The sequence below is a fragment of the Phalangium opilio genome, unplaced genomic scaffold (assembly GCF_054372755.1).
Source record: "Phalangium opilio isolate 3A_F unplaced genomic scaffold, DU_Popi_V2 ptg001170l_1, whole genome shotgun sequence".
Taxonomy (NCBI): Eukaryota; Metazoa; Arthropoda; class Arachnida; order Opiliones; family Phalangiidae; genus Phalangium; species Phalangium opilio.
Genome location: NW_028324255.1, coordinates 12,787,592 through 12,812,508, shown reverse-complemented (window position 1 = coordinate 12,812,508; position 24,917 = coordinate 12,787,592). Strand labels below are relative to the sequence as shown.

General features: G+C 40.9%; 2 protein-coding genes across 2 annotated transcripts in view; one reads left to right on the top strand and one right to left on the bottom strand.

The window, feature by feature from the left end:
• The window catches only part of LOC149587344 (uncharacterized), a 280,925-nt gene that overhangs the window by 170,556 nt on the left and 85,452 nt on the right, over positions 1 to 24,917 (top strand). The gene's annotated exons all lie outside the window — the stretch shown is intronic.
• Positions 24,227 to 24,818, bottom strand: LOC149587349 (uncharacterized). Its single transcript, XM_089863617.1, has one exon. It carries the CDS (start codon positions 24,816 to 24,818, stop codon positions 24,519 to 24,521), a length of 300 nt encoding a protein of 99 aa, XP_089719743.1. The 3' UTR covers positions 24,227 to 24,518.

Here is a 24,917-nt window from a genome sequence, read left to right as displayed (position 1 = left end):
CGGTGGTGCACAGGCTACACCACCAACATCTCCCCTTTTTTATTAATTGTTTAACAGTCAGTACTTAATAAACACTCTGTCCAATATTAAAACTATCTTCAACATTAACGTAAACTATTCCAAACGCTAGATTAACTTTAACAAACATACCATCAATCAAACCCTTAAAATAACTATAACATACACAATAAACTATAAAATTCTACAACCTTGGTTTCTTAACTATTACATGTTACTGTCATTTTTTTTTCCTTTCTTGAACCGAGATCTAGTTAAACTTCTTTGGCTTCACCAACTTGTCCTTCGGCCGTAGGATGCGTTCAATTCTTTCCAGCGAGGTGTTTCCTCTGACTGTGGACTTTGGTAGTGGCTGTTCCAGACTGCCCTCTTTTGTTAAGTGGCCCCCTTCTGAGTGTGACACAGGAGCTGGTGACTGACTAGATGGTGGATGTACTTGCAGTGCGTTTCCGCACACTGGCTGACTCCCCGTTTGTGCGGGCTTGCTCGGGTGGTCTTGGCTTGAGCTCATCCCGAACGTGCTTGCTTGAATTGGCTCGCTTTCAATGGCTGTATTTACCCAAAGGGCGGAGCATCCCAAGACGCCCCTTATGATTCTACTGGCTGGCGGAGCCGGTATGCTTGGGTGACGTTGTTCGCAGGCCCTTAATGGCCGTATATCCCTTCGATTTCTCCTTATCGCACTTCCCTGTTCAGTTATGATTGTATACGACCTTGGGCCACTTACTGCTTGACAAACTCCTTGAATCCAGGGGGTGTGCTTTTTCCGAGGATCGACCAAAACAGTTTCGCCTATCCTCAGCGGCGCAAGGGCTTTTGTGCCCCTATTGTACCACGGCCTCATAGCTGCTTGACGACTGGCGATGATATCGGTGACTTTCTCTACCACAACAGGCCGGAGTTTTTCTTCCGTTAGCGGGAGCAGAGAGTTGATTTTTCTGGAATACAGCTTTTGCGCTGGGGTAGTGCCATCTGCCTGTGGTGTACAACGCCAATCCAACACGGCCAACATCACGTCTTGTCGGGCGTAGCGTGCTTTCTTTATGAGTCGTTTAACTATTTTTACCGTGGACTCCGCCTTTCCATTTGCGCGGCTATGATAAGATGACGTGGTGATATGGTTGAATCCCCACTCTCTCGCAAAGTTCGAGTATTCCTGACTCACAAAATTTGTGCCGTTATCGGTGACCACTACTTGCGGTACTCCATGCCTGGCGAAGTGTGCCTTTGTACAGCGTACTATCGTCGATGCCACCATATTGGGTAGTACGTCCATTTCCCAGAAGCTACTATAGTAGTCAACTGTGACTAAATAGTTGACTTGGTTCAACGTAAAGATGTCTTGTCCGACCATTTGCCACGGCAATGTGGGGATTTCAAAAGGTTGTAGAGGTTCCCGTCTCTGCCGGTCAAGAAATGCTTGACAACAGGTGCATTTATCTACATAGTTTACTATTTCGCTTCCCATATTTATCCAGAACACTAGAACCTTTGCTTTCCTCAGTGTCGCTTCTGCTCCAACGTGACTGTAATGTAGGCGGTACATGATGTCTTTTCTGATTGCTGCCGGTATTACTAGCCTGGTCCCCTTGAAGATCAGATCGTCTTGCGCCGTGAGTTCGTCCCGGAAGTTCCAATACTCTCTTATGCCCGGCTCGAGTTTCTCTTTAGTACTAGGCCAGCCTTGTAACACAGCCTGGTACAGTTTTTTCATGTTTGTATCTGCCCGGGTGGCTGACCTAATTAGCCTCTGTGTCTCCGAGCTGACTGGGAGGAATGGAACGTTTTCTGCGGCAGCAATTTCTTCGAAGATTGAATCTTCGACCCGGTATATATCCACGTGCGGGACTTGAACTGGCCCCACATGTGGAAGGTACGCTCTGCTCAGAGTGTCCGCAATGTAGAGCGTGGATCCTGGTTTATATATCACCTTCAAGGAGTAAGGCTGTAGCGCCAGCCACATTCTTTGTAACCTTTTAGGAGCGAGCCGGAGTGCTTTTCCAAAAATGGGTACGAGGGGTTCGTGGTCCGTTTCAACGACGACCTCTTGTGACCCTCCTACGTAATGGTCAAACCTTGTGCATCCGAAAACTATGGCTAGGCATTCTTTCTCTATCTGTGCATAACATTTCTCTGTGGACGTTAAGGCGCGCGACGCATATGCTACCGGACGCCCCTCTTGGAGGAGAACGGCTCCTAGGCCCGCCTCGGACGCGTCGCCCTGTATGATCACTGGTTTTCGTTGATCATAGTAGCTTAAAACAGGTGCTTGTGTGAGTTTTTCTTTAAGTAGCTTGAAGGCCTCTATTTGTGACCGCTGCCACATAAACTCGACCTCATTCTCCATTAGCTTCCTTAACGGTTCTGTGACCTCCGATAACGCAGGAACAAACCGGCCGAGGTAGTTCGCGCATCCCAAAAGGCGTTGCACGCCTTTTTTGTCAATGGGTGCTGGCATGTCCACGATCGCTCTTATTTTCCCCGGGTCCGGCTTAATGCCATTGGCTGCTATTACATTTCCCATATAGGTGACCTCCGGTAGTGCTAAGCGCACTTTGCTTCGATTAAATCTCAAGTTGTTTTCTGATGCTCTTTCCAGCAGCGCTGTCAGGTTTCGGTTATGGTCAACTATCGCTCCTTGCACCGTTTCGCCGCGTCCAACAACCAAGACATCGTCGTGGATGGCGAATACCCCGTCAAGCCCTTCTAGCGCTTCAAGTATCCTTCGTTGGAACTCTTCTGGGGCCGAGGATATACCGAAGGGCATGCGCCTGAACCTATACCTCCCAAACGGGGTCCAAAAGGTGGTTTTATATGAGCTGGACTCGGTCAGGCGTACCTGATAAAATCCATCCTTTGCATCTAATACGGAGAAGATCTTGGCCTTCGTCAAGTGCGGTAAAATGTCGTCAAGTATCGGCATGGGGTACTTGGGTCGCTTGATGGCTTGATTCAAATCCTTTGGGTCCATACATATACGGATCTTGTTATTACGGTGTACGGTTACTAAGCTACTAATCCAATCCGTTGGGGTGGCCACCTTAGCTATGATTCCTTTTTGTTCTAGCTCTGCTAACTTTTGCTTCAGCGGCTCTATTAGTGCTAACGGCACTCGCCGGGGTGCGTGCTGTACTGGCGTGACCGTTGGGTCTACTTCTATGTGGTACTCTCCCGGCAGTTGTCCTAGCCCTTCAAAGGTATTTGGAAAACGTGCTAATCGCTGCGCCTGTGTATAAGTGGCTCCTTCCGGTGGCGGCTCTGAAGTATAACATAACGAGTTGACAGATATTAGTCCCAAATCGATGCACGCGCGTGCTGAGAGCAGCGGCGGTTTATGGGGACCCTCAACTATTTTAAATGTGACAAGTAGACGGCGTTGCTCGACTGAGCATTCCAGTTTGCATTCTCCGATTGTCCGCAACAACGAGCTGTCATAGAGAGAGAGCATTTGTGGGCTGTGGGCCGTGAAAGCTGAGGGTTCCAGGTTTAAACGCTGTAGATCTATCGCATTCATGACACTGACAGTAGCGCCGGTGTCGAGTTGGCAACGGAGGTTCTTCGACAGCTTGCCCGCCTCATGAACTTGGAGATTGCAGAACAACTTCTTTGGTGTTTGTGAGTTTTGGTCTGAAAGCAATGTAGTCACACAGAATAGATCTTCTGAATCTGAGGGTACTTCGTCAGGTGCGAGGTTATAGACTTGATTTTCCGGGGGTGAGTGGGGCGTTTGTAAAAACCCATAGCTTTGATCTGGCTGATCTAGCGAGTGCGACGGGTCGTTGGCATAGTGAACTGAAGGCCTATTGGCGGGCGCCTGTAAAGCTCGTTTCCGGCGGCATACGTTGGCAAAATGGTTGAGGCGATGGCAGAAAGAGCATTCTTGACCGGACGCGGGACATTGTCTCTGTAGACCATGGGCTGTGCCGCAGTATTCACATGTTGGTGTAGAACGTCTCGCAGCGCGGCCTGAGAAGCGCTGCCAAGAGCTCAGGCTTTGGGCTCGCGCGCGAAATGGCATTTGAGCACGGCTTGAGGCACCTCGGAGATGTGCCGACTGTGACCGGTGTTGATGAGGAAAAGAACGGACAAAGCTTACTTCTTCGGTGTTAGCTGAGGATGATGATTCTGAGTCAAAATGTTTCAACTCTGCTTGAGTGGTAGCGCTGATGCAGAGAGCCTCCAGTACTTGACTGAGGGTTACTTCGTCCTTGGACCGGAACAACTCAGCGCGCGCGGCCTTGTCACGTGTTCCAAAGATGAGTTGATCGGCGATGAGGTCATTTTCCAAGGTGTCAAACTTGCAGAGTTTTCCGAGTGCTCGCACTCTTACATAAAACTGATCCACGGACTCGCTTGGTAGCTGGATAGCAGAACGAAACAAGAAACGTTGATATCTTACGTTTTTTATCGGCCCAAAATGTTTCTCCAGTGCCTTTAGAATGCCTTCTGTAGTACTAGCTTCTTCGGCTGATAGTGCTAGGTTACGTAAAATCTTACGGCATTCCTCTCCAACTATAGAGCGCAACGTAGCCACCTGTACTGGGTGTGCTTTAGCGGACAGCGCTGTCGCTGTTGCGTAATCTTGATAGGCTTCGCGAAAAGATAGAAAATTTTCCGCCATGTCACCCGAGCATTCCATGGGCCTTGGTATCGGAACGTTGTGGCTTGGCTGGGCCATACTATATACGAATGTTTCCTTTCCGAGTGGAATTTCTAGCACGAGTTTATTAACTGATTTATTATTTAAGCGAATTACTACGACCCCGCTTCTAACACCATGTTGTTTGGGGGGGGGGAATTAACGACAAGCTAGTTTAAAGTTAGAACATGTTTACTATCCGACAACTGGTTGAACACTGTCTGCCTTAGAAGTTACAGCAGACGACGTAACCTCGGATCGGGCACTACATATTATTTGGTCGGTGCCGGTGGTGCACAGGCTACACCAACAACACATGCGTAATCAAAGGGAGTTGAAAGGACAAGTGCAAGAATCAAAAGAATCAATAAACATGCTGTCTACGGCTAAGCGTTCGTTTGTCAAATCAAGACCTCCTACATCTTTTACACATCAATCAAATCGAGACAATAGCAGAGGTCGATCTCAATCAACATATAGGAGTCAAGGAACTAATCAACCGTTGCGATCATCATGCAGTCAACCATCTTATAGCCGCAATTATCAAGGACATCAATCCCAGTCAAGTAGCACGAGGAACTTCCAGCACCAGGGACAACGATACCTTGTGTCCTGGAACTATAGAAATAATGTCCAACGGCCTTGTATTAGATGCAACAACTTTGGCCACGTCGAATATAAATGTTCCCACATCAATTCAATATGCAATTATTGTCAGACAAAGATCATTTAGAAAGAGCATGGACATACCAGAAGAACAGAGCAACAGAGAGCGTCACGAATTAACAGCATAGACAATAAAGATCAACAGAATCTAAATGAAGAACATTTGCCTTCACGCGACATTAGTCAAGAAAGGGAACGTGGTTGTCAATCAAACATGGCGGAGTATTCTCCTATCTATTATGTCCAGAACGAACGGGAAGGAGCAAATGAATACCCTACAAGCGATGAGGTTTTGGAATCAAGTATCAATACAGTTAAGGAGGCAACAACAAACAGCGTGCTCCAACAATGTGAGCAAAAAGCGGAAAGAAAGAAATGTCATGAACAGCTGCCACCAGCAATCACAGTCGAATGCAGCGTAAATGGAAGTAGCGTTAGTTTGCAGCTAGATACGGGCTCAGCGGCAACCATTATCACAGAAAACACTGCAAAGAAAATTCCTAACATAGGGCCTCTACGACCCTTCGATTTTAAATTGAGTTCCTGTACGGGACATCCCGTTGTTAACATTATTGGAGAAGCGATGGTCACTGTTACGTATAAGAACAAACTAGCGAATTGCCAGTAGCCATTAGTCAAGGAACAGGAACTGATCTGTGTGGAAGAACGTGGACCTATTCCCATTTGAATATATTGCCATTGCCGCAATCAACTATTGAAATCAATAAAGTTGAATCAAACGCCAAGCTAGAAAACATTCTACAACAACATAAAGAGTTATTTTCTCCCGGTCTGGGTTATTTAAAAGGATTCCAGGCTCGTATCAATTTGAAACCCGGAGCCGTTCCGAAATTCTGTAAAGCTCGTTCCATACCTTATTCGCTAAAGGAGAAAATCGAGAACGAACTAGAGCGATTGGAATCAAATGGCATAATAACAAGTGTAACACATTCGGAATTTGCCTCACCTATTGTGCCAGTCATGAAGGGAAATGGCAATGTACGTATCTGCGGCGATTTTAAAACAACGGTAAATCAAGTCATTGATGTTGACACTTACCCATTGCCCAAGGCGGAAGAGATATTTTCAACTCTAGTCGGTTGCAAATATTTTTCCAAAATTGATATGAAGGAAGCTTACAGTCAAATAGAATTGGATGAAGAGTCCCGAAAGGTAGTGGTCATTAATACACATAAAGGCCTGTACCAATACAATCGCCTTCCTTATGGAATATCATCGGCATCTGCGATTTTTCAAAGAACAATCTAGTCACTACTGAAGGGAGCCTCGAAAACGACGCCCTTCCAGGACGATTTGCTATTGGGTGGAAAAACTGCTGAGGAGAACTTACAAATACTCGATAACGTCCTGACAATCTTGGAAGATAATGGCTTGAAACTAACAAAGGAAAAATGTGTTTTCTTGGAGAAATCTATCGAATTTTTGGGCTACTACTTAGATGAACAGGGTCTACACCCCCAACCCGCAAAAATGGCCGCTATTTTAGACGCTCCAGCACCCAACAACGTAGAAGAGTTACGAGCATTTTTAGGATTGTTAAATTACTACGCACGGTTCCTTCCCAACAATTCAACCAGATTAGCACCATTGTATCAATTATTACATAAGGAAAACAAGTGGAAATGGACGGAATCTGAGATACAAGCCTTCCAAGCGGCTAAAGAAGCCTTAAAGTCTTCAAATATGTTGGCACATTATGATGTCAATAAGCAACTATATCTCGCATGTGACGCATCGCCAGTGGGAGTAGGAGCCGTCCTTTCACATCATGACAAGGACATTGAAACGCCTATAGCCTTTGCATCCAGAAGCTTAACTCAGGCTGAGCGCAACTATTCGCAAATAGAGAAAGAAGCTCTAGCAATAATTTTTGGGGTAACAAAATTTCGCGAGTATCTTCTGGGCCGCAAATTTGTACTAATCACGGACCACCAGCCTCTAGTCTCAATCTTCTCTGAGCATAAGATCATTCCACAAATGACTGCTGCGAGACTACAACGATGGGCTCTAACCTTGGCAGCTTATTCGTACACCATTCAATTCAAGAAAGGCTCGGAAAATGCGAATGCAGATGCACTTAGTAGGTTACCATTACTGATTCCTGAAGGCACGCCAACACCTCTTCCTTCTGAATACGTGTTCGTATTGAAACACATTGACGGAAGTCCTATCCAAACGCATGATATGGAACAAGCTACAAAGGATGATCATACACTGATCCAAGTTAAACGCTATATGGTCCAAGGTTGGCCAAAGAGAGTACCACCTGAGCTGGCACTCTACCACAGACACCGTCACGAGCTGTCCAATGTACATGGTATTTTATTGAGGAGCAATCGTGTCATTGTTCCTGCCGTCTTTCAAGCGAGATTACTGGGTGCAGTCGCGCCGCCAGCAGTAGGCACGGGTGGGCACGTGCCTACGTTGGATAATTTTGGACTACTTGGAGGGCCTCCAAATTTTTAAAAACGTGCCTATAGAGGCCTTCAAACAAAATTTTATAGTTTATATTTCTATCTGTAAAAATCTAACACCACATCACACAACTGTTAACATATTCGCTACACTATGCTGTTGTAAAGTACAAGAGAGCATTTTCAAAACCAGTTTTCTTTATATTCTAAAGAACAAGATCCCCCGCTAAAGTGTTGACCTTTGACCCCCAGGCTACACCTTTCTTGCATAGAAACTAGAAAGGACACTAGTCGAAAATTCCCCTCCCTACCTAAAAAAGGTAGGCGGCATGCGTCGCGGAGAGGAATAAAATTTTCCAACTCTAAACTAGTATCAAGAACACCCAAGATTAAACGAGAGTAACTTTTTTTTGGGTGTGCCTTGTATGATCAGTTCCCGGTAGAGCAGTTCTCGAAATACCAACCGCAATTCCAAAAACAGCGGCGTTGTTCAAAACTGCTGTTTTAGAAATAGCGGTGGTTGTGTTGAGTTTCGAGCATTTCTTAACAATACAGTTATATTCGTTGGTTTCAAAAACTACGTTTTTCTGACATCATTTAATCAGTTATGTGACCTACTGTGTGAACTGATCGTGTTTTCGAATTTTTTTGAAGTACACTTAAATATTGTACTATTCTTAGGCTGTATCAGTTTACATTTCTCATACCAGTATAGAAAAATAATTCGAGAAAGCTTATTTTATTTCGAAAGTAGATAATTGTAATCAGTAAACAGTAATTTTTTGGAAAAGGCATGTTATTATTTGGGAAGTAAGTCAATGAAGATAAACAACAATACTTTGGAAAAGTCGTAACATTGTTTCCAAAATATTACTAACCTAAGTCTAACCAAACGAAACAAAACTTAAAAACCCAACCTAACCTGATTTAATACTGTTTAGTTGAAATAATCAACTTTAACCTAACCAAATTATCCATATCTAAACTAGTTCTATTTGAGTTCATTTAACCCAGCTGGGCCAGCTAAGCTTACACCATAATAAACAACTATCGTTTTTCGCATATCTGTTTTACTGCTCTTCAAAGAACTGCTGTAATGGTACGCTGTGTTTACGAGAACCGCTGTATCGGTAACTGCTGTAACGGGTAAACTGCCATTTCGGGAAACCGCTATTTATTGAACTGCTGTATGAGGACCGCTATTATGAAATCCACTCATACGGGAATCGCTCATGTGAGAGCTTCCAGTTACGAGTATTTATTGCCAATGAAAGATGGCTTTCGGGATCTAGTAAAATATTATATTGTTGTTTTGTGTATTCCCGTAGCCAATACAGTTTAAGAAAGAAGTTTCAGTTCCCTGAATAGAATTGGAACACGATTACGTACTACAATGGGGGAGGAGAGGTTATCAGACTGGCCATACTTTAATTAACCGAGATAAATCTAACTAAATAAGAGACTATCCTATCTTAGTGGATCATGAATTCGGAAAAGCTTCGAAAAGAAGAATTTCATTCGACTAAATTTATAAGAAGGGTCGCTAGGACACGGTTGCCAAAAACTCCGTACTCTTAATAATCTCACAAAAAAAGGAAATACTTAAATCTGGAGATATTCGTCAAAATCCAGAAACATATTCCAAAATTATGCACGATAAATTTTCAAAACAAAAGGGAGGGGGCCTCTAGATCATGCTGTGCCTACGCGAGAAATAATCCTGGCGGCGCTACTGGTTTTTCACCACTGTGAATGCGTTTGTGTATGATCAAAACATTCTTCCGCCTACTTGCATAGTCACACTGATCACATTTGAAGGGTTTTTCACCACTGTGAATGCGTTGATGTCTGATCAAACTACTCTTCCACGTACTTGCATAATCACACTGATCACATTTGAAGGGTTTTTCTTTGGTATCCTTTCGAATTTCAAGTTCAAGCTCCCTTTTATTTTCAGGTGAATATTTGTATCGAGTTGAACATTTTTTCTTCGATTTTCCTACAGAAAGGAAATAGATTAAAATCTCATATGATATCATACAACTCGAATCACAAACATTTCAATTTTTATATAATAGTTTATGCTTAGGCTTGAAAAGACACAAAGGCAAACGAAACAAATTCTGAAACAATAATAATCCATGTTCGAGTCGAAACAGCGGTATCTAAAGGTTTGACTTTACCAAATCGAATATATGCGTTGAGAATGTGAAAGATTCAAACTTGACCCCACGTGAGACACTTGTGTAATACAGAATGCAAACTTCCCCATAATAAACGTCTATTAAAATTAGGGATGCAACGATGCATCGGCCAAAAATCGGCTTCGGCCAGAATCGGCCACTTGGCCGAATAATCGAATCGGCCGATTTTTCTAAGGGTATCGGCCGATTTTTTTCGGCCGACTCTTTTTGGTTAGATCTAATCTTTTGAGCTAGTATAAAGGAACAAACAAGTTTGCCATTTAACAAATAACGTAATTTAACCAAATTCTCCGTCAACCCCCCTTTCAAAAACGTTAATAGTACCAGTCGCTCTCTAAGAGCGTGGCGCACATGCGCAATCGGCGCAACCGAGAGAGAAAAAAAATCACGGTAACAACGCTGAATGCTGATCTCTCTAGTCTAGTGTGAGCCTCTAACCGTATTTTCGGGTTTACCCTTTTTGAATTTCCTTCTCAACGGATCACGTGACGTCTTACTCCTCGGCTGTGCGCCGAGGTAGGTGCGCGGGAGAGCCATGGTGCCCAGCCGTTATGGTTTGCCTTCCCCCTTCAATCTTTGACTCTCCTTTCGATTTGTGCTCACTGCTACTTTCCACCAAAGAGAATATACCAAGAGGACTGGTAACTTTGTAAATAGGGACCGGGACTGATTTTGAGAAACAAGTTCCGGTTGTTCACGTGACCGTGTCGTCTACTTAAAAATTACCTTTTGTACGTCAACGGTCAAACCAGAGATCACGGATGTGTATTGTAGAAGGAGTAGAGACTAGGCCTCTAGGGCCTAGACATAAGCGTACTAGTGTTCCGCGCACAATTTTCGCGCATACCGAGCCATTGTCCTAGAGAACGCGTGTTTTAAACAAGGTGCCATTAAATCTTTCCAGGCTTAATCCTTTGAATATTTTCCATATTATAGTTAACATAAATAGAAATAATAGTAAAAATATAAATTTAAATAAGATTTGCAAACACTTGAGAAACTCCCTTTACTAGGACCCCGATACACAAAAGACCGAGGCTTAAGCCTCCTGAACGTCCGTAGCTCGCGGCCATCTTTCTTGTTTACATGGGCTCGTCTAGGTTTGGAGGGAGGGTCAAAACTCATACCCCCTTTTTATGGACAAATAAGGTCTAGATTTTTTTTAGTAGAGGGGAAGCTACGAGTCTCTACTCCTTCTACAATACACATCCGTGCAGAGATCAATCCTTTGCCACCACCAAAAATAAGCAGCCGACATAATTTAACCAATAAAAGGCGTCGCGGCTTAGCCACTTAACAAAAACCGGATCTAGTTACTCCAAAACTGTGGCCGGGTTTTCAAAACCCCTGTGGAAGGCTAGACTTTTTGCTCCTCTTGGTATATCCTCTTTGTTCCCACCCGTTTCACAAACAATGTCGCTCTATCACAGTCTGGATTTTATTATTGTAAGCTATCCCTCTAATGTGTTTGGTGTCATTGTCTCTAGTGTGTATTCCTGCAGTCCCTTGTTTACTTAAAGTAATAATACTTGAAGTCTTGAATGCTACTTCTTGTTTTTAAAAGGATGAGAAAGGAAAGGGGTTTTTTTAGGAAATGAAACTTAAAACTCACGCTTAAAATTATTTTTTCCTATCCGGAATGCAAAGAAAGAACTAATCAAAAACAAATTGTAGCAGAAAGAATTGACAAAATGTATGTTGAACTAAATGAACTAGTATCTCGGAAACCAAACCAGATAGATTATTGTCCTTAGACATTTTTGACAAGTAGCACTCCTATACTAATGCCTAAAACGTATAACCTTGAGGCTTCGGCCGATTAATCGGCCGAAGCCGATTTTTTAGAGACCGATGCATCGAATCGGCCGATTCCGAAAAATTACGAATCGTTGCATCCCTAATTAAAATACACGTGGCAATATGAACAGCAATATTCTGCCATTAAACCTCCGTAGGTAAAGTTAAGCTTAGCGACAATTTTGCAGTCTCTCCTGTTTCTGCTGAAACCAACTAGAACTAGAAGTGATGACGAATTTAAACAAAGGAAAGAAGCCATAACATCAAATACATTAAATGTGACGTCAGGGGTAAGTCTTTCTACATCTCTTCCCCTTTATTTCAATCAGAAGGGCCCAGAAAATGGCGAGTTGAAGATCTTTGAATTCCAGGTGTTACTGATATCAACCCTGCAGCTTGGTCGAATTCGGAAATTAACTAATTGTGACTGTGTATGTCATAAAGAACAAACAAACAACTTTCTCAAATATATATGTATATATGATTCAAATATCAAACTTCATCCCACATTAGAAATTTGCGTAAAACTGAATGCAAACTTTCCCATAATAAACGTATAATGAAGTACACGTGACAATATGAACAGCAATATTCTGCCATTAAACCTCCGTAGGTGCATGATAACGCCTACAAAGTAGTGAAAAAACAAAAGCATGAATTCAACGGTAAAGTTAAGTTTAGCAACAATTTTGCAGTCTCTCCTGTTTCTGCTGAAACCAACTAGCACAAGAAGTGATGACAACGATGAAGTTATTAAAGAAGCAAATTAAGATTCAAAGCAAAAACATATTAATCAATACTTGTGGTAAAAATATCATTCAAATTGATTTTTTATTTAACAGTGTTAACTATACCAATGCAATTCAGTATGATCCCTTTCAACCGAATTCCCAATGGACCGAAATCCCATTCGACCGAATATCCCGCAATGATTTTAGATTTATAGCCCAATGGCTATATTCCCGATGGACCGAAATCCCAATCGTCCGAATATGCCCCTAAAAAATACATCAATATAACTTGAAACACTATAGCCGTCAGCAATTCGGTGGTGTAGTGGATACGGTGTTGTACTGCGAAGCGATAGGTTGTTGGTTCGAATCTCCGAAAGGTATGTTAATATTATTAAAAGTAAAGTATTGCGGGCTGACATAATCACACTGATCACATTTGAATGGTCTTTCGCCACTATGAATGCGTCGATATTTGATCAAATTATTCTTCAATGTGCTGGAAAAATAACACTGATGACATTTGAAGGGTTTTTCACCGCCAATGAATGTCTTGATGTGCGATTAAAGTACTCTTACGGGTACTAGCATAGTCACACTAATCACACTTTGAATGTATTATCAAAGAAAATGAGTTTAGAAACAGAAATAATCCATGTGCGAGTCGAAACAGCGGTCTCCAAAGACTTGATCTTACCTTACCCAATTTATGCTTTCAGATTGTGGAAACTTTAAAAAAAAAATTAAAGGTAATAAAAATATGCTTATAAAACACATTCCATATTATTTGTTTGAATGATATCCCACGTGAACCTAAGAGGTGCACAAATCTGACTGTTGAATATATTTGCAGTGATGTCACCGGGTTCGATCAGGGAGGGGGAATGGAAGCTTTTCCCCTGATTCGATTAATTAAACTTATAGAACAGTCAGCGTCACTATTTAGAGACAACGTACAGTCTGCTTTATGCCTTTAAATGTTTAGCTCGTGTGAATTTTACTTTCGATCCAGCAGAGAAAATTGTAATTAAACATGAATGTGCACATTACATTATCTAAAGAAACTTAGTTAAACCGCCCGATGTGTACCTATGGAGGACTTATCGCCGCTATGAATGTGTTTATGTGCAATCAAACTACTCTTCTGAGTGCATCCAAAGTCACATTGATCATAGTTGAAGGGTTTTTCGCCACTGTGAATGCGTTGATGACAGATCAAATGATTCTTCATTGTGCTGGCGTAGACACAGTGACCACATTTGAAAGGTTTTTCAGCACTGTCAATACGATTGTGAATGCGTTTGTGTATGATCAAATTACTCACACGATTACTACCATCCATGATTTTAAACCATACGGATGTAGTTCACTAGGCAGATTGGTCTTATAATTAGCAGAATAGATGAAAAACCACTTGATTTTCCTTTTCACACTCCCATTGATGATGGCATAGCTATTTGAGATGCCATAGTTTCAGTGCATTAATAACGCAGAAAGCCGGCAATGACGAATTCGCGACAACCGATTTATTCTGATCAACACTATATAGTTCCACGCAGTGTGGATAGGTGGCGTATACGTAGTTTTCGCTAGCGAATAGGTTTATGTCTGATCAATGAACTCTTCTGCGTACTTGCAAAGTCACACTGATGACATTTGAACGGTTTTTCACAGGCCTGTGCGAGTACTCGATCAAAAGCGAGTACTCGATCGAGTCTCGAGTCGAGTACTCTACTCGAGACTTGAAAATCAAAATTTTAGGACTTGAGAATAATTTCGAGTCCTCAAAAATCCTCACTACTGGACTCGAGGAGGACTCGAACTGAGGCTTAACACTATATCAAGTCCAAAAATATTTACTATGGATAAAGAATTTATTCTTCTTCCGTCTCTTGTCAGGACGCACAAATCTACATTACATAGAGGCCTAGCTTTCCCGTGCTGACAACCGAAGTTGCAACAAAGTATATATCGAATAAGCTGCCTTCTGAGATAGGGAGTTTCCTACCCTCTAGCGTGAAAACAAATTTCCTAACGCTCATCCTTTATCCATGTATTTCGCCTGAACTCGGTGACTGGGAATTTCAAGTAGAGCGCGGTATCTAGTGGGGTTTTACCGATTTATATTTTAGAGAAGACAGATGATTGGACAAAAATTTGACGTCAGCTAGAACATGTTTATTGACGTTTGTTACTTCTTTTATCCAAGCTGTGATATTTGAACAAATAAAAGATATGATAATATTTAGCCTTGATTTTGACGTGAAATCATTTATTAGGACTCGACTGGGACTTGATATAATTTATCAGGACTCGACACTGGACTTGAGACGTAGTTTTGAAGCTGAATTTAGGACTCGAGGACTCGATACCAGTTAAAGGACTCGACTCGAGATTCTATAAGACCTTTTTTTAGGACTCGAAACTCGACTCGAAGCTCAAAAAACTGGACTCGCACAGGCCTAGTTTTTCACCGCTATGAATGCGTTGATGTGTGATCAATTTACTCTTCTGCGTGCACGCAAATTCACACTGATCACAGTTTAAGAGATTTTCTTCGTTACCCTTTCATACGCGACGTTGTAGGCCTCTTTTATATTCAGTTGAATATTTGTGCTCCGCTATACGTTTCTTCTTCAATTTTCCCATAGAAAACATAGAAACCTCAAACATCATTTACAATTTAACATCAAAAATAAAATAATATTCAATTGAACTTCATGAAAAAAGGTAATGAGTACGAAAACGCGGTGTTACTGAAAAAAAAAGGCGTGTTGAAACAGTGTTGTTCAAGGCGTTTGCTGGTAAATAAACACGCATATCAACCAAAAGGGAATGAAGATTAACTTAACTGGCGAGAAGAAACTTTGGCGCGAAACCTGAAAGGTTGTACCATAAGGAAATTATACTCTCTCTCTAAGGGCCCAAGATTCTATGTTACGGATGAAATGTATGTATGTCCGATTTGGTTAGCCATCCGTCTCATCTCAAGTGGTATAATAATTGTATAGCCTAAACAGAGGCCGAGCGCATTCGTTGCAGAGTAACCCGGCATTGAACATTTATCCCTCCTTCAAAGATTTCTCACGACAGCTCTTCGTGATTTTTACTAAGCGCGAATTTACCTCTTGTGTCTGAGAGAACTGGGGGGTTCTGGAAATTCTCTTACTTATATTCCCCTCAGTCCTTCCTCTCTCGCGTCTCGCCACTCGCCTCCCCACCTGTTTCAGTTTGATTCCCAACCGCTTGGGAGCGTTATCTCAGAGCTCGCCTCTAGACCACGACCGGCTTAGGATATCGGTCGTGGCTGATTTTGAAAATTATTTTTCTCTCCCGCGAATTTCACGAAAAATTCGGAAGGAGCCCCTATACAAAATCGACGTCACATCTAGCAGAACTAGATGTTTTTAATAATAGATGCGCTTGGGCCCTTAGAGAGAGAGTATAATTTCCTTATGGTTGTACTTTTAACTTTCAGCCGATTTTGAGGGAATCAAATGCTAGGTGACGCTGCGTAAAGACAAGTTACCAATTTATTAATTTCGTTCTGGCACCCCCTCTCTATTGTCAAAGTATTTTTTCTCGAAAAAAGCACCAGCTATGATAAGAGAAGAGTGAAGACCCTTGGGAAAACGGGGTATTTTAAGGGTTTGTTTCATTATTCAAAAGGATGAAAGGCCGTTTAGTGCTACAGTTCAAAGTATGTAGAATCTTAAAAATAACATAAAAAGTGTGAACGTTTTGTCCAACACATGTTACAACCACAACGACTGAAAGTGAGCATCGATTAGCGGCTTTTTGCCCAAGATTAGTTTTCATTTAAGTTTAAAGCGGAATTAGGTCCAAAAGCTGAACACGCTGATTTTCCTGCATGGAGTCCGTGTCTCGCACATTCGAGATTTTTGGAAGAAAAAAAAATACATATTCGGATTTAATTACGCAAAACAACGTCGATCTCAGAGCAATTAAATCATGTTCATGTCTGATCAAAGAGCCGTTCTCAGTCACAATGATCACGTTTGATGCGTTTTTCTTCAGTACCATTTGTAATCTGACGTTCAGGATCACTTTTACATTCAGGAGAATATTTGCAAAGAGTTGAACGCTACTTCTCAGATTTTCCTTCAGAAAGCAAACAAACTGAAACTTCTCACACTTTGTACATATTGTACTGTTCAATAGCACTTGATAAAACCGGTCATGCCGAGTACTAAAATGACACAAAGTTAGAGAAAACAAGTTCGGAAAACAAAATTAATACCGCTCCGAATCGAGATGACCGTCTCCGAAGATTTTAAATATCATAAAGTGGAAACTAATGGTTACTAAGAAAATATTTAAGGTTTTAGTCTATTGCAATATAAATATGCTTCTAAAATAAATTGGAAGGGAAAATGATATGACTGCCGATATACAAAGGAGTCATTCTGTCCTCTCTTCTTTTTTGTTTCTAGGTGACGGAGTTAAAATGCAAGTAACTGCAATTCGTTAACACGTAACTCCAAATTAACTCACGACTGTGTGGGATACATTTGGCCCTGGCGTTACCCTTATGAACTGAATATAATGTTATGTAAAGTACAAAATTTTGAAAGAGCCGGAAATCATCATAATTTAAGGATCTGATTGCCCCTTCTCCGAGGAAGGTAGTCAGTCACTCAGCGTAAGCGGTGTATGTGACAAAATCGTGATTTACTTATTGCAACGATTAAGTCAGAAGAAAACGTCTTGGATAGTTTGCAACGACAATAACATTATTTTGCCGAAAGGCTCTACCCAAATGTCAAGGATGTTTACCTTAACACCATTTTCTCTTTAAAACCCTTGTTTCCCATACAAAGTAAGTAATTTTCAATATATTACAAATTGTATCCTTTACATTTTCAATAATAAATCGTTTCATATTTCATTATCAGTATGACCAGAAGCGGTAAGGCTAATTCACACGCAAAGTACGCATCTAGGGCCTAGGTGAGCTACACGATATATTTGAAACGCCTCGTATAGCACCTAACACGCGAAGGACAATTATTCGGTGCCGCGGTTCCTTCGGCACTACCTTAAGAACCGATTGACCACTTGCATAGATTCGAGAACTGCTATAAAGACGGAGCAGGGTCTCAAAAATATTAGATGAAATTATTCACAATTTCAAAGACCATCGGGAGTCAAGTACTAAGGTCAAATCAATCTGAGCAACGTTTGCTTGTACTCTTTAAGACACCAAGGATGGCCGGGTACCTATATTTTTAAAAGGGAATTTTTTTCTCGTCCGGTGGCCACGGAGCTCAGGCCCAAAAGCATCAAATATTGAGTTTAATATTATTCGTAGGAAAAATTTTCCGTTTAAATTAAAAAAAAAATCTTACTAAGTTAAAAACGTATTAATTTAAATGAGACAAAATTTTTGGAAACTTTAAAATGCTAAGGTTAGGTTGAAAAATCCCAGGGAAGACAGAAGAAATGAGGGTTAGAAAGGACGGGATTAAAAAACCTGTTAGGGGAACTACCACTAGAAAATTTCGAAACATGCTCATGAGGTTTCTACTGTAATTGGGTCAATTTTGACGATTTTTGAGTTTTATGTTCCAGTCCCGAAAACCGTTGCTGACCCTAAGCGTAAAATGACTTACCAATTTCCGAACTGGCAGAAGTTGTATTACTTTCGGAATTATTTGACGAGCTACTTTCGGATGCATCAGAGCTGGACACTGAAGTATTATCTTCAACTTCAATCGGCACTCTTGGTAAATCGTTTGGCAAGTACAGTTTCACAGTTTGATTTTGTCTATTATCAGTTTTCTTTGAATCGGTCAAGGTGATTTTGGACTGGTTATCATCAAGATTCTTCTCTGGAGCTTTTTCTAGAGAATTGCTTTCCATATTTGCGTCAAGCGACGACAATTCCCAACGTTTTTCAAGACACAATTTCTTGGATCGAGTTGCTTTACTCTCATTACCTCTCTTTGTCGAAGAAATTCGTGATTTAGGATAAGAATTGTTAATTTTAAGATTGTTCTCGAGAGGCGAATCTGTCGTTGGGACAGGAGACATTTCCAACTGTGTTTCGCCCTCAAGGTTTGGTAAATAAGGAACACAGTCACTGTATTTTAGTTTAGGAATACACAGTTTCATAACTCGCGTTCCAAGACCCGCGTTTTTAGCCTTTTTCGAGGTAGTTTTAGTTTGGGATGTGTTTTCTTTGCCAACCTCCGCGTCACATTCAGGTGATTCTTCCTTAATATCTTCTTCAGTCAGCGTGCCTTGGATATTGCAAGCACCTTCAGCTTTTACCAACGAACCTTAATGGTCAAAACGAAAAAATAGTTTTATTAAACTGGAACTACATCAGATTGCGTCTCAGAATTACGATAATGTGACACCGTACCTAAACCAAATTGCTCGAGGTCCGTGGCTTCCACTTTAAGCAGAATTTGGTAAATGTTGCTGGGTATCTCAGCTGGTACACTTAGCGAACTACGCAAATAAAAAATCGTCAAAACTGATATAGCAACAGTAATAAAAGATAAATACATTTTATCAGAAGGGGATAATAGAAAAAGGATGACACTCTGTAACCTCTTAATACTTTAGTTATATGTAACATAATTCTTCCCAGGCTCACCCTTTTGGAACATTTGCTTTCCTGCTCAACAAACTTCAGATGGGCATCACAACGTGGGGTGAATTCTATAACTGCTCGGTACTAAATCCCCAGCAACCAACCCACAAACCTTGATTGTCTTGATGTGGGACAACAATCCACAAGCGCATGCGCCTTGGCAAATTGTTAAGCGCCAATAGAGTAATAGAGTAATGATGAGGGAACTATTTATGGCGTAAGCGCATGATTCGGTTTAATAGTAACCTTGCTCCAAATGTACAATGATGTTGGGAAGAATCATGTTACAATTACCCAGCCGCTTTGTGGTACACTTCTCTCGAAGAATTACATACTTCTGATTTTATTCACGATTATCGTGGCAAGGCTTAACGAATCAAGTTTTATGGACGCGAATTAGTCAGTCAAATAAAAAATTATACTTGAGCTTAAACTTAACCATAGCCGAGACTTGGCTATGGTTTAGTTTAATCAATTGACACAAGATGCTCCCATAGTCGAGAGGTGGAGATGACTGGCCTGCTAAGCTTAGCAAAGGCTAGTTTTAGATAGGACTGTTCACGAGCCGAGCTGAGCCAGCTTTTTAAAAGCTCGGCTTGGCTCGATTCGAAAAATCGGCGGCTCGACTCGGTAAACATATATAAATTAAACAAAAATTGCTACTACCAACATAAGACTTGAGAACGACTCTAAATGCTATCCCATGTTTAGGAATGTAATGGTTCAGTAAAACTCGCTGGGTAAAGTGCGAAGAAAACGGTTAGAGGCGAGAGAAAGCAAATTTCCCCACGCTCTATTTCTTGTAAAAATACAAGGGAACGCTATTGGTGGAAAGAAGGACTAAAAAGAAAGCACTATTTCCGTGACTAAACTCGCGAGTCGCAGTGGCTCGATGCCTATCGGCTCGGCTCGGCTCGACCTTAAAAAGACTCGCTCGTTAATTAAAGGGATAGAACCAAGTTTTTTCATCTAGTATAAACTGCATTTGGTTACATATAAAAAAGTATGCCTAAAATTATGTGGTATACGTAAAAAGTCTGAAAAAAGATTTTAATTACGGAAAAAGAACGTTATAAGTTTAAAAATTTAAACTATACATGGCCCATGGGCACCCGCCAACTTGTTTATCCCGTTGTTTCGTCACAACGGGATGCGATCCTATTGGTAGGGAAAAAACTGGAATGCTTCCACCGATTTTAGCTTCTGCAGTAGGATTTTTTGTTACTTTTTGTACTGGGGAAGCAGTGCATATTTGAGAAGACGTTTGTAAACATAATTCTGAATTTTCACATCTATTATCCTTTGTTCTCGTAACTCTTGGTTACGTTGTAGACTAAGGATGATAGCGATTTGTCAAAATTGTTACAGGTAATGTCCAAAACACCACATTTTTGCACTATTTTGACAAAGGCTTAGCTTCCATGTATAATAATGATATGTCTTTATTTTAGCCTAATGGCCCTAATCTAAGCTTTAACATATTTTTAATTGTAATTAAACATAGAAAAATTATTACTTTGAACACCAAAATTACATTGAAACTATTTACCTTCCTTTATAACTTTCAAAGCATCCGTATCGAAATGATTTATATTAATTTGGCGAAAATGCAGAATAGTATGAAAACTACTTTTAGGAGTAAATCTACTGTACCTCCGAGGGCGAGGAGGGTCGCGGGAGTAATTTAGTTTTTTCGCTCGTTTTTTTGCAAACGACTGTAGAGGGGGCAGTGATCGGAGCGGCGCCGAAAACTAATACTTTTAAAAATTAATTGAAAATAGTTAAGTTATTAAAACTATCAATGTCTATATATTTTTGAAAACGTAATTTTAGGTTCTATCTGATTTAAAATAATGAAAGCTTTTCATTAGTAGTCAAAAGATTGATTCTATCCCTTTAAGCCGCCACTGCGTATGACTCGTATTAGGTAGTAGTGTATGGTCACATTACAGGATTTTGATCTGGGTTACTGATAGCGAGAGAAGATATTGCCACCGAATTTATGTAAAATGCAATAATAGTTCAGAAAAGGATTAAGAACTTCAAATATCACTAGACCAATGCCGATTCAATTGAAATTTTTACTTTCTTAACATTAAAGTTTTTAACATGGATTTTTGACATGCATAATGTTTAACAAGGGATGGTGGAAAAATGTATAAATGGAACTTAGGAGGATATAGGGGTCAGGGAGTCGTCGACTGCCTGTTCTTAGAGCTCTCTGGTTTCGGTCTCTCCGATGGTAGCTTCGTGCAAGCGCACCTAGTTAACTTGGTTACGCGCATCACATGACCACGCAACAAATATTTGTTTAATCGGTTGAAACGCGCGTAATTTGTTGCATAGAGAAGATTTTTTACATTTCTGGGCGCCATTTTTTAAGATGGCGGACGCGGTGGATTAGAAAAATCTTTCTTTGTACGCACCTACTACTTATGAGTAATTTTCCAGCAAATCTTCAGTCTTCTAGAGCAAGCGGTTTGGGCTGGGCTTTGATTATCAGTCAGTCTGTCAGTCAGGACTTGATTTATATAGATATAGATTATTTGCTGGGACTGATTCTTGTTAGTTTAGAAAATTGTCGAGGGGTTTGATGAAATTGTTTACAGCCGTTTTTTTTATCGAAAATAAGCGTTCCTGTTTCGAAGGGGATAAGAATGACGCAAAAGATGAAGAATGACGATGATTGTCTTCCCAATGTTAAGAAATGTTTTGTAAGGTTTGATAGAATCAAGGACGATTTCAAAGGAGTACCAGGGTGTGCGAGGTACGTTATAATACGCGTTACTACGAAGTAAAAGTCCAATTTAATCTCGATTAAATTAGATTTTAATGACAGGGTAACTATGATTTCAAAAAGGTGCGATAAATTTAAATATTTTGATGGTACGAGGGGCTAATTACTGTGGGATTACGAAGAGTTACTGGCCCCACGATTTGGTTCAGAATCAAATGCTATCGCGTAATGTTAATTTTATTATTAATATCTTGGTAAAAGTAATAAAATACAGTTAAGGGGCGTTGACTATTATTATTATTTTTTATTTTATTAATTTATTTATTATTTTTATTTATTATCATTAATTTTCGTTTGGGACTTGCGCGAAGTATAACAATGGCTAGAAGTGACTTCGACGAGGAATGCGATTCCGAAGAAGATATTAATGAGGAATTAAGTTGGTTAAATTTAAAGGGAAGAATATTAATACCGTCTGGGAATTGTTTGAAGTATTTGTTTATGATCAAAATTACACTAAATGTGTATTATGAGAGAGATAAGTTAACAGAAAGTGTGGAAATACTTGAATTACTCGATAAATACTCGAAACAAATTTTCCAACTACTCGATACTCGATAAAGGAAAATATCAATATTCGAAACTCGACTCAAACCAAAAATTCAAGGCTCGCACAGCCCTAAGAAGAGATTGGCAGGAATTGAGAAAAATATTGAACGTAATTTGAATCAAGTTTCCGGTATGAGGAATCAGTACTGCCATAAGCAACGAAACTAAATAATACCTTCGAGAAATTTAAAAAGGAGATGAACAATAAAATTAGTCAATTATTACGGTATACGAAGATATAATTACTGTAATTCCAGTTGTAATATTAATTGATATTAAATAAAGCGTTTAAATCGATATTGCTACTAATAAATTTTACTATACGTTCGAAACGGTTTTATGAATAACTAGCAAAATAATAATATTATTATTATTACTTGTAGAAACAAGACGACTAAAGGGCTGGAATCGTAATAGTAGTCACATCGTACCGTACTTAACAGGCGTACAGAAAATTTGAGTGAATAGCCCCTCGATGCGCTACCTTTAAGTTTGTTAAAATTATTACTTATTTTACTTATGTTATGATTGTAATAGTGTCACACGAACGGAAAATATGAGTGAGTAGCCCCACGATGCGCATACTTTAACAGTGGTAAAACGAAATACCCATTAAAAGAAGTTCAAAAAAATCGGAGTGAATAGCCCCTCGATACCCTATAAATATTATAACCCTTAATCCTTACTTCAATAAATGTACTTACGTTATAATTGTAATATCCGGGGCCACAAGCTAGTACTTTCTTCTGAAATTCTTCTCGATTTATAGAGAAATAAACGTAACTTTTAATAATAAACACCACCTTAAGACACATTCTAAATATAATGTATTTACTTGCTTTTGCTTCTTAAAAACTCCCTCCATTTCATTGAATTTTGAAATAGGGGAAAGGGGTTGAAAGCGTGAAACCCTTATTTATTGTCGACGGATGACGGGTGCTATAGATCTCGAAGATCGACCAAATGCACGACGGAAAAGGCGCTATGGTACCACCGGCAGAGACCTGCACGGGCCGAGTTTTTCAGGCCCGACCCAAGCCCGGCCCGGTTTCAGCATTTTGAATAAGCCCGAAGCCCGGCCCGAGTCCGAGTACATAGTTGGTTTTTCGGCCCGGCCCGTTACATGCATTAACCAAGCCCGGCCCGGCCCGGCCCGACACATTGCTTGAATTGAACAGGCCCGGCCCGGCCCGGCCCGTTACACGTAGTTCAGTTGAAATTTTTATATTTTTTTTTTTACATAAAATCAATGATTTGAATTCATATTTGCTTTAGCGTTGTGTATTTTTCATTTCTTTTGATAATTGTTCGTTACGTTTGTCCTTAGAAGCTTATACTCATTTAAATTATCTTTCATTTGAAATTTGGATTAAATGATAATCAATAAAAGCCGGCCCGGCCCGGCCCGTTAATTTCCAAAATTTTAAAAGCCCGACCCGGCCCGGCCCGTTAATTTCCAAAATTTTAAAAGCCCGACCCGGCCCGGCCCGATAGAATTTTCAAAAGTGTAAAGCCCGGCCCGGCCCGACCCGATCGGGCCGGGCCTCGGGCCGGACCGGGCTCTGACCACCGGCAACAGTCAGGAACGACGGCAACCTCCGGCAAAAGAAGTCATCAAGGATGGCGACTCGGTAGGGAAACCGACATCGAAGCACGGCGCCTCCACCAGAGTTGTAGCGGACTTTGGGGTCATAAGGCCCCGCAGCGGTTGGCTTTGCCGTTGGAGTTCGCGTACAAACTTATTTAAAAATAATTTTAGCCGTGGGGGTAAAATCCAAGATACTTTATTACATCTTAACAGTCCAGAGGGTTAAACAGAAGTGACTCGAGATTCCTTCTCATACGTTTATCTTTACCAGGGGTTTTTGACCAAGGGGTTAACCTCCGAGGAGAGGAATCTCGTTCTTTTCCAATATGAATACAAAAGAGTTTATTTTTAGAAGCGAGAAAAACATCTCGTTCTTTACAAATTTCGAGTACTGTGACGAAAGGGTTAACAACAGGTATTGAACAGGTCAGGGGTGTGAGTGCAGGTGTGTCCAGTATTAAGAGATACAAATTTATAGGATGCAATGAACTGTAGAAGTTCTTAAAGTGAAGTCTAACAAAAGTAACTTGTTACAGTGAACGCGTTGATGCCTCAACAAATCATTTTTCCGTGTGAAAGAGTAATCACACTGTTTACATTTGAAAGGTTTTTCACCACTGTGAGTGAATTGATGTCTGATCAATTGATTCTTCAGCGTGCACGCATGTTCACATTGATCACATTTGAAGGGCTTTTCACCACTATGCAGGGCCGGATTAAGGGGGGCCAGGGGGGCACTGGTCCCCGGGCGCAAGGCCTGTTGGGGGCGCATTGAGTTTAACTATTCCCCCTTAGGGACATTTGCTGTTCCGTTTTTTCCGACTTAAGGGGGCGCACACTATCTCGGCCCCCGGGTGCAAAATTGCTTAAT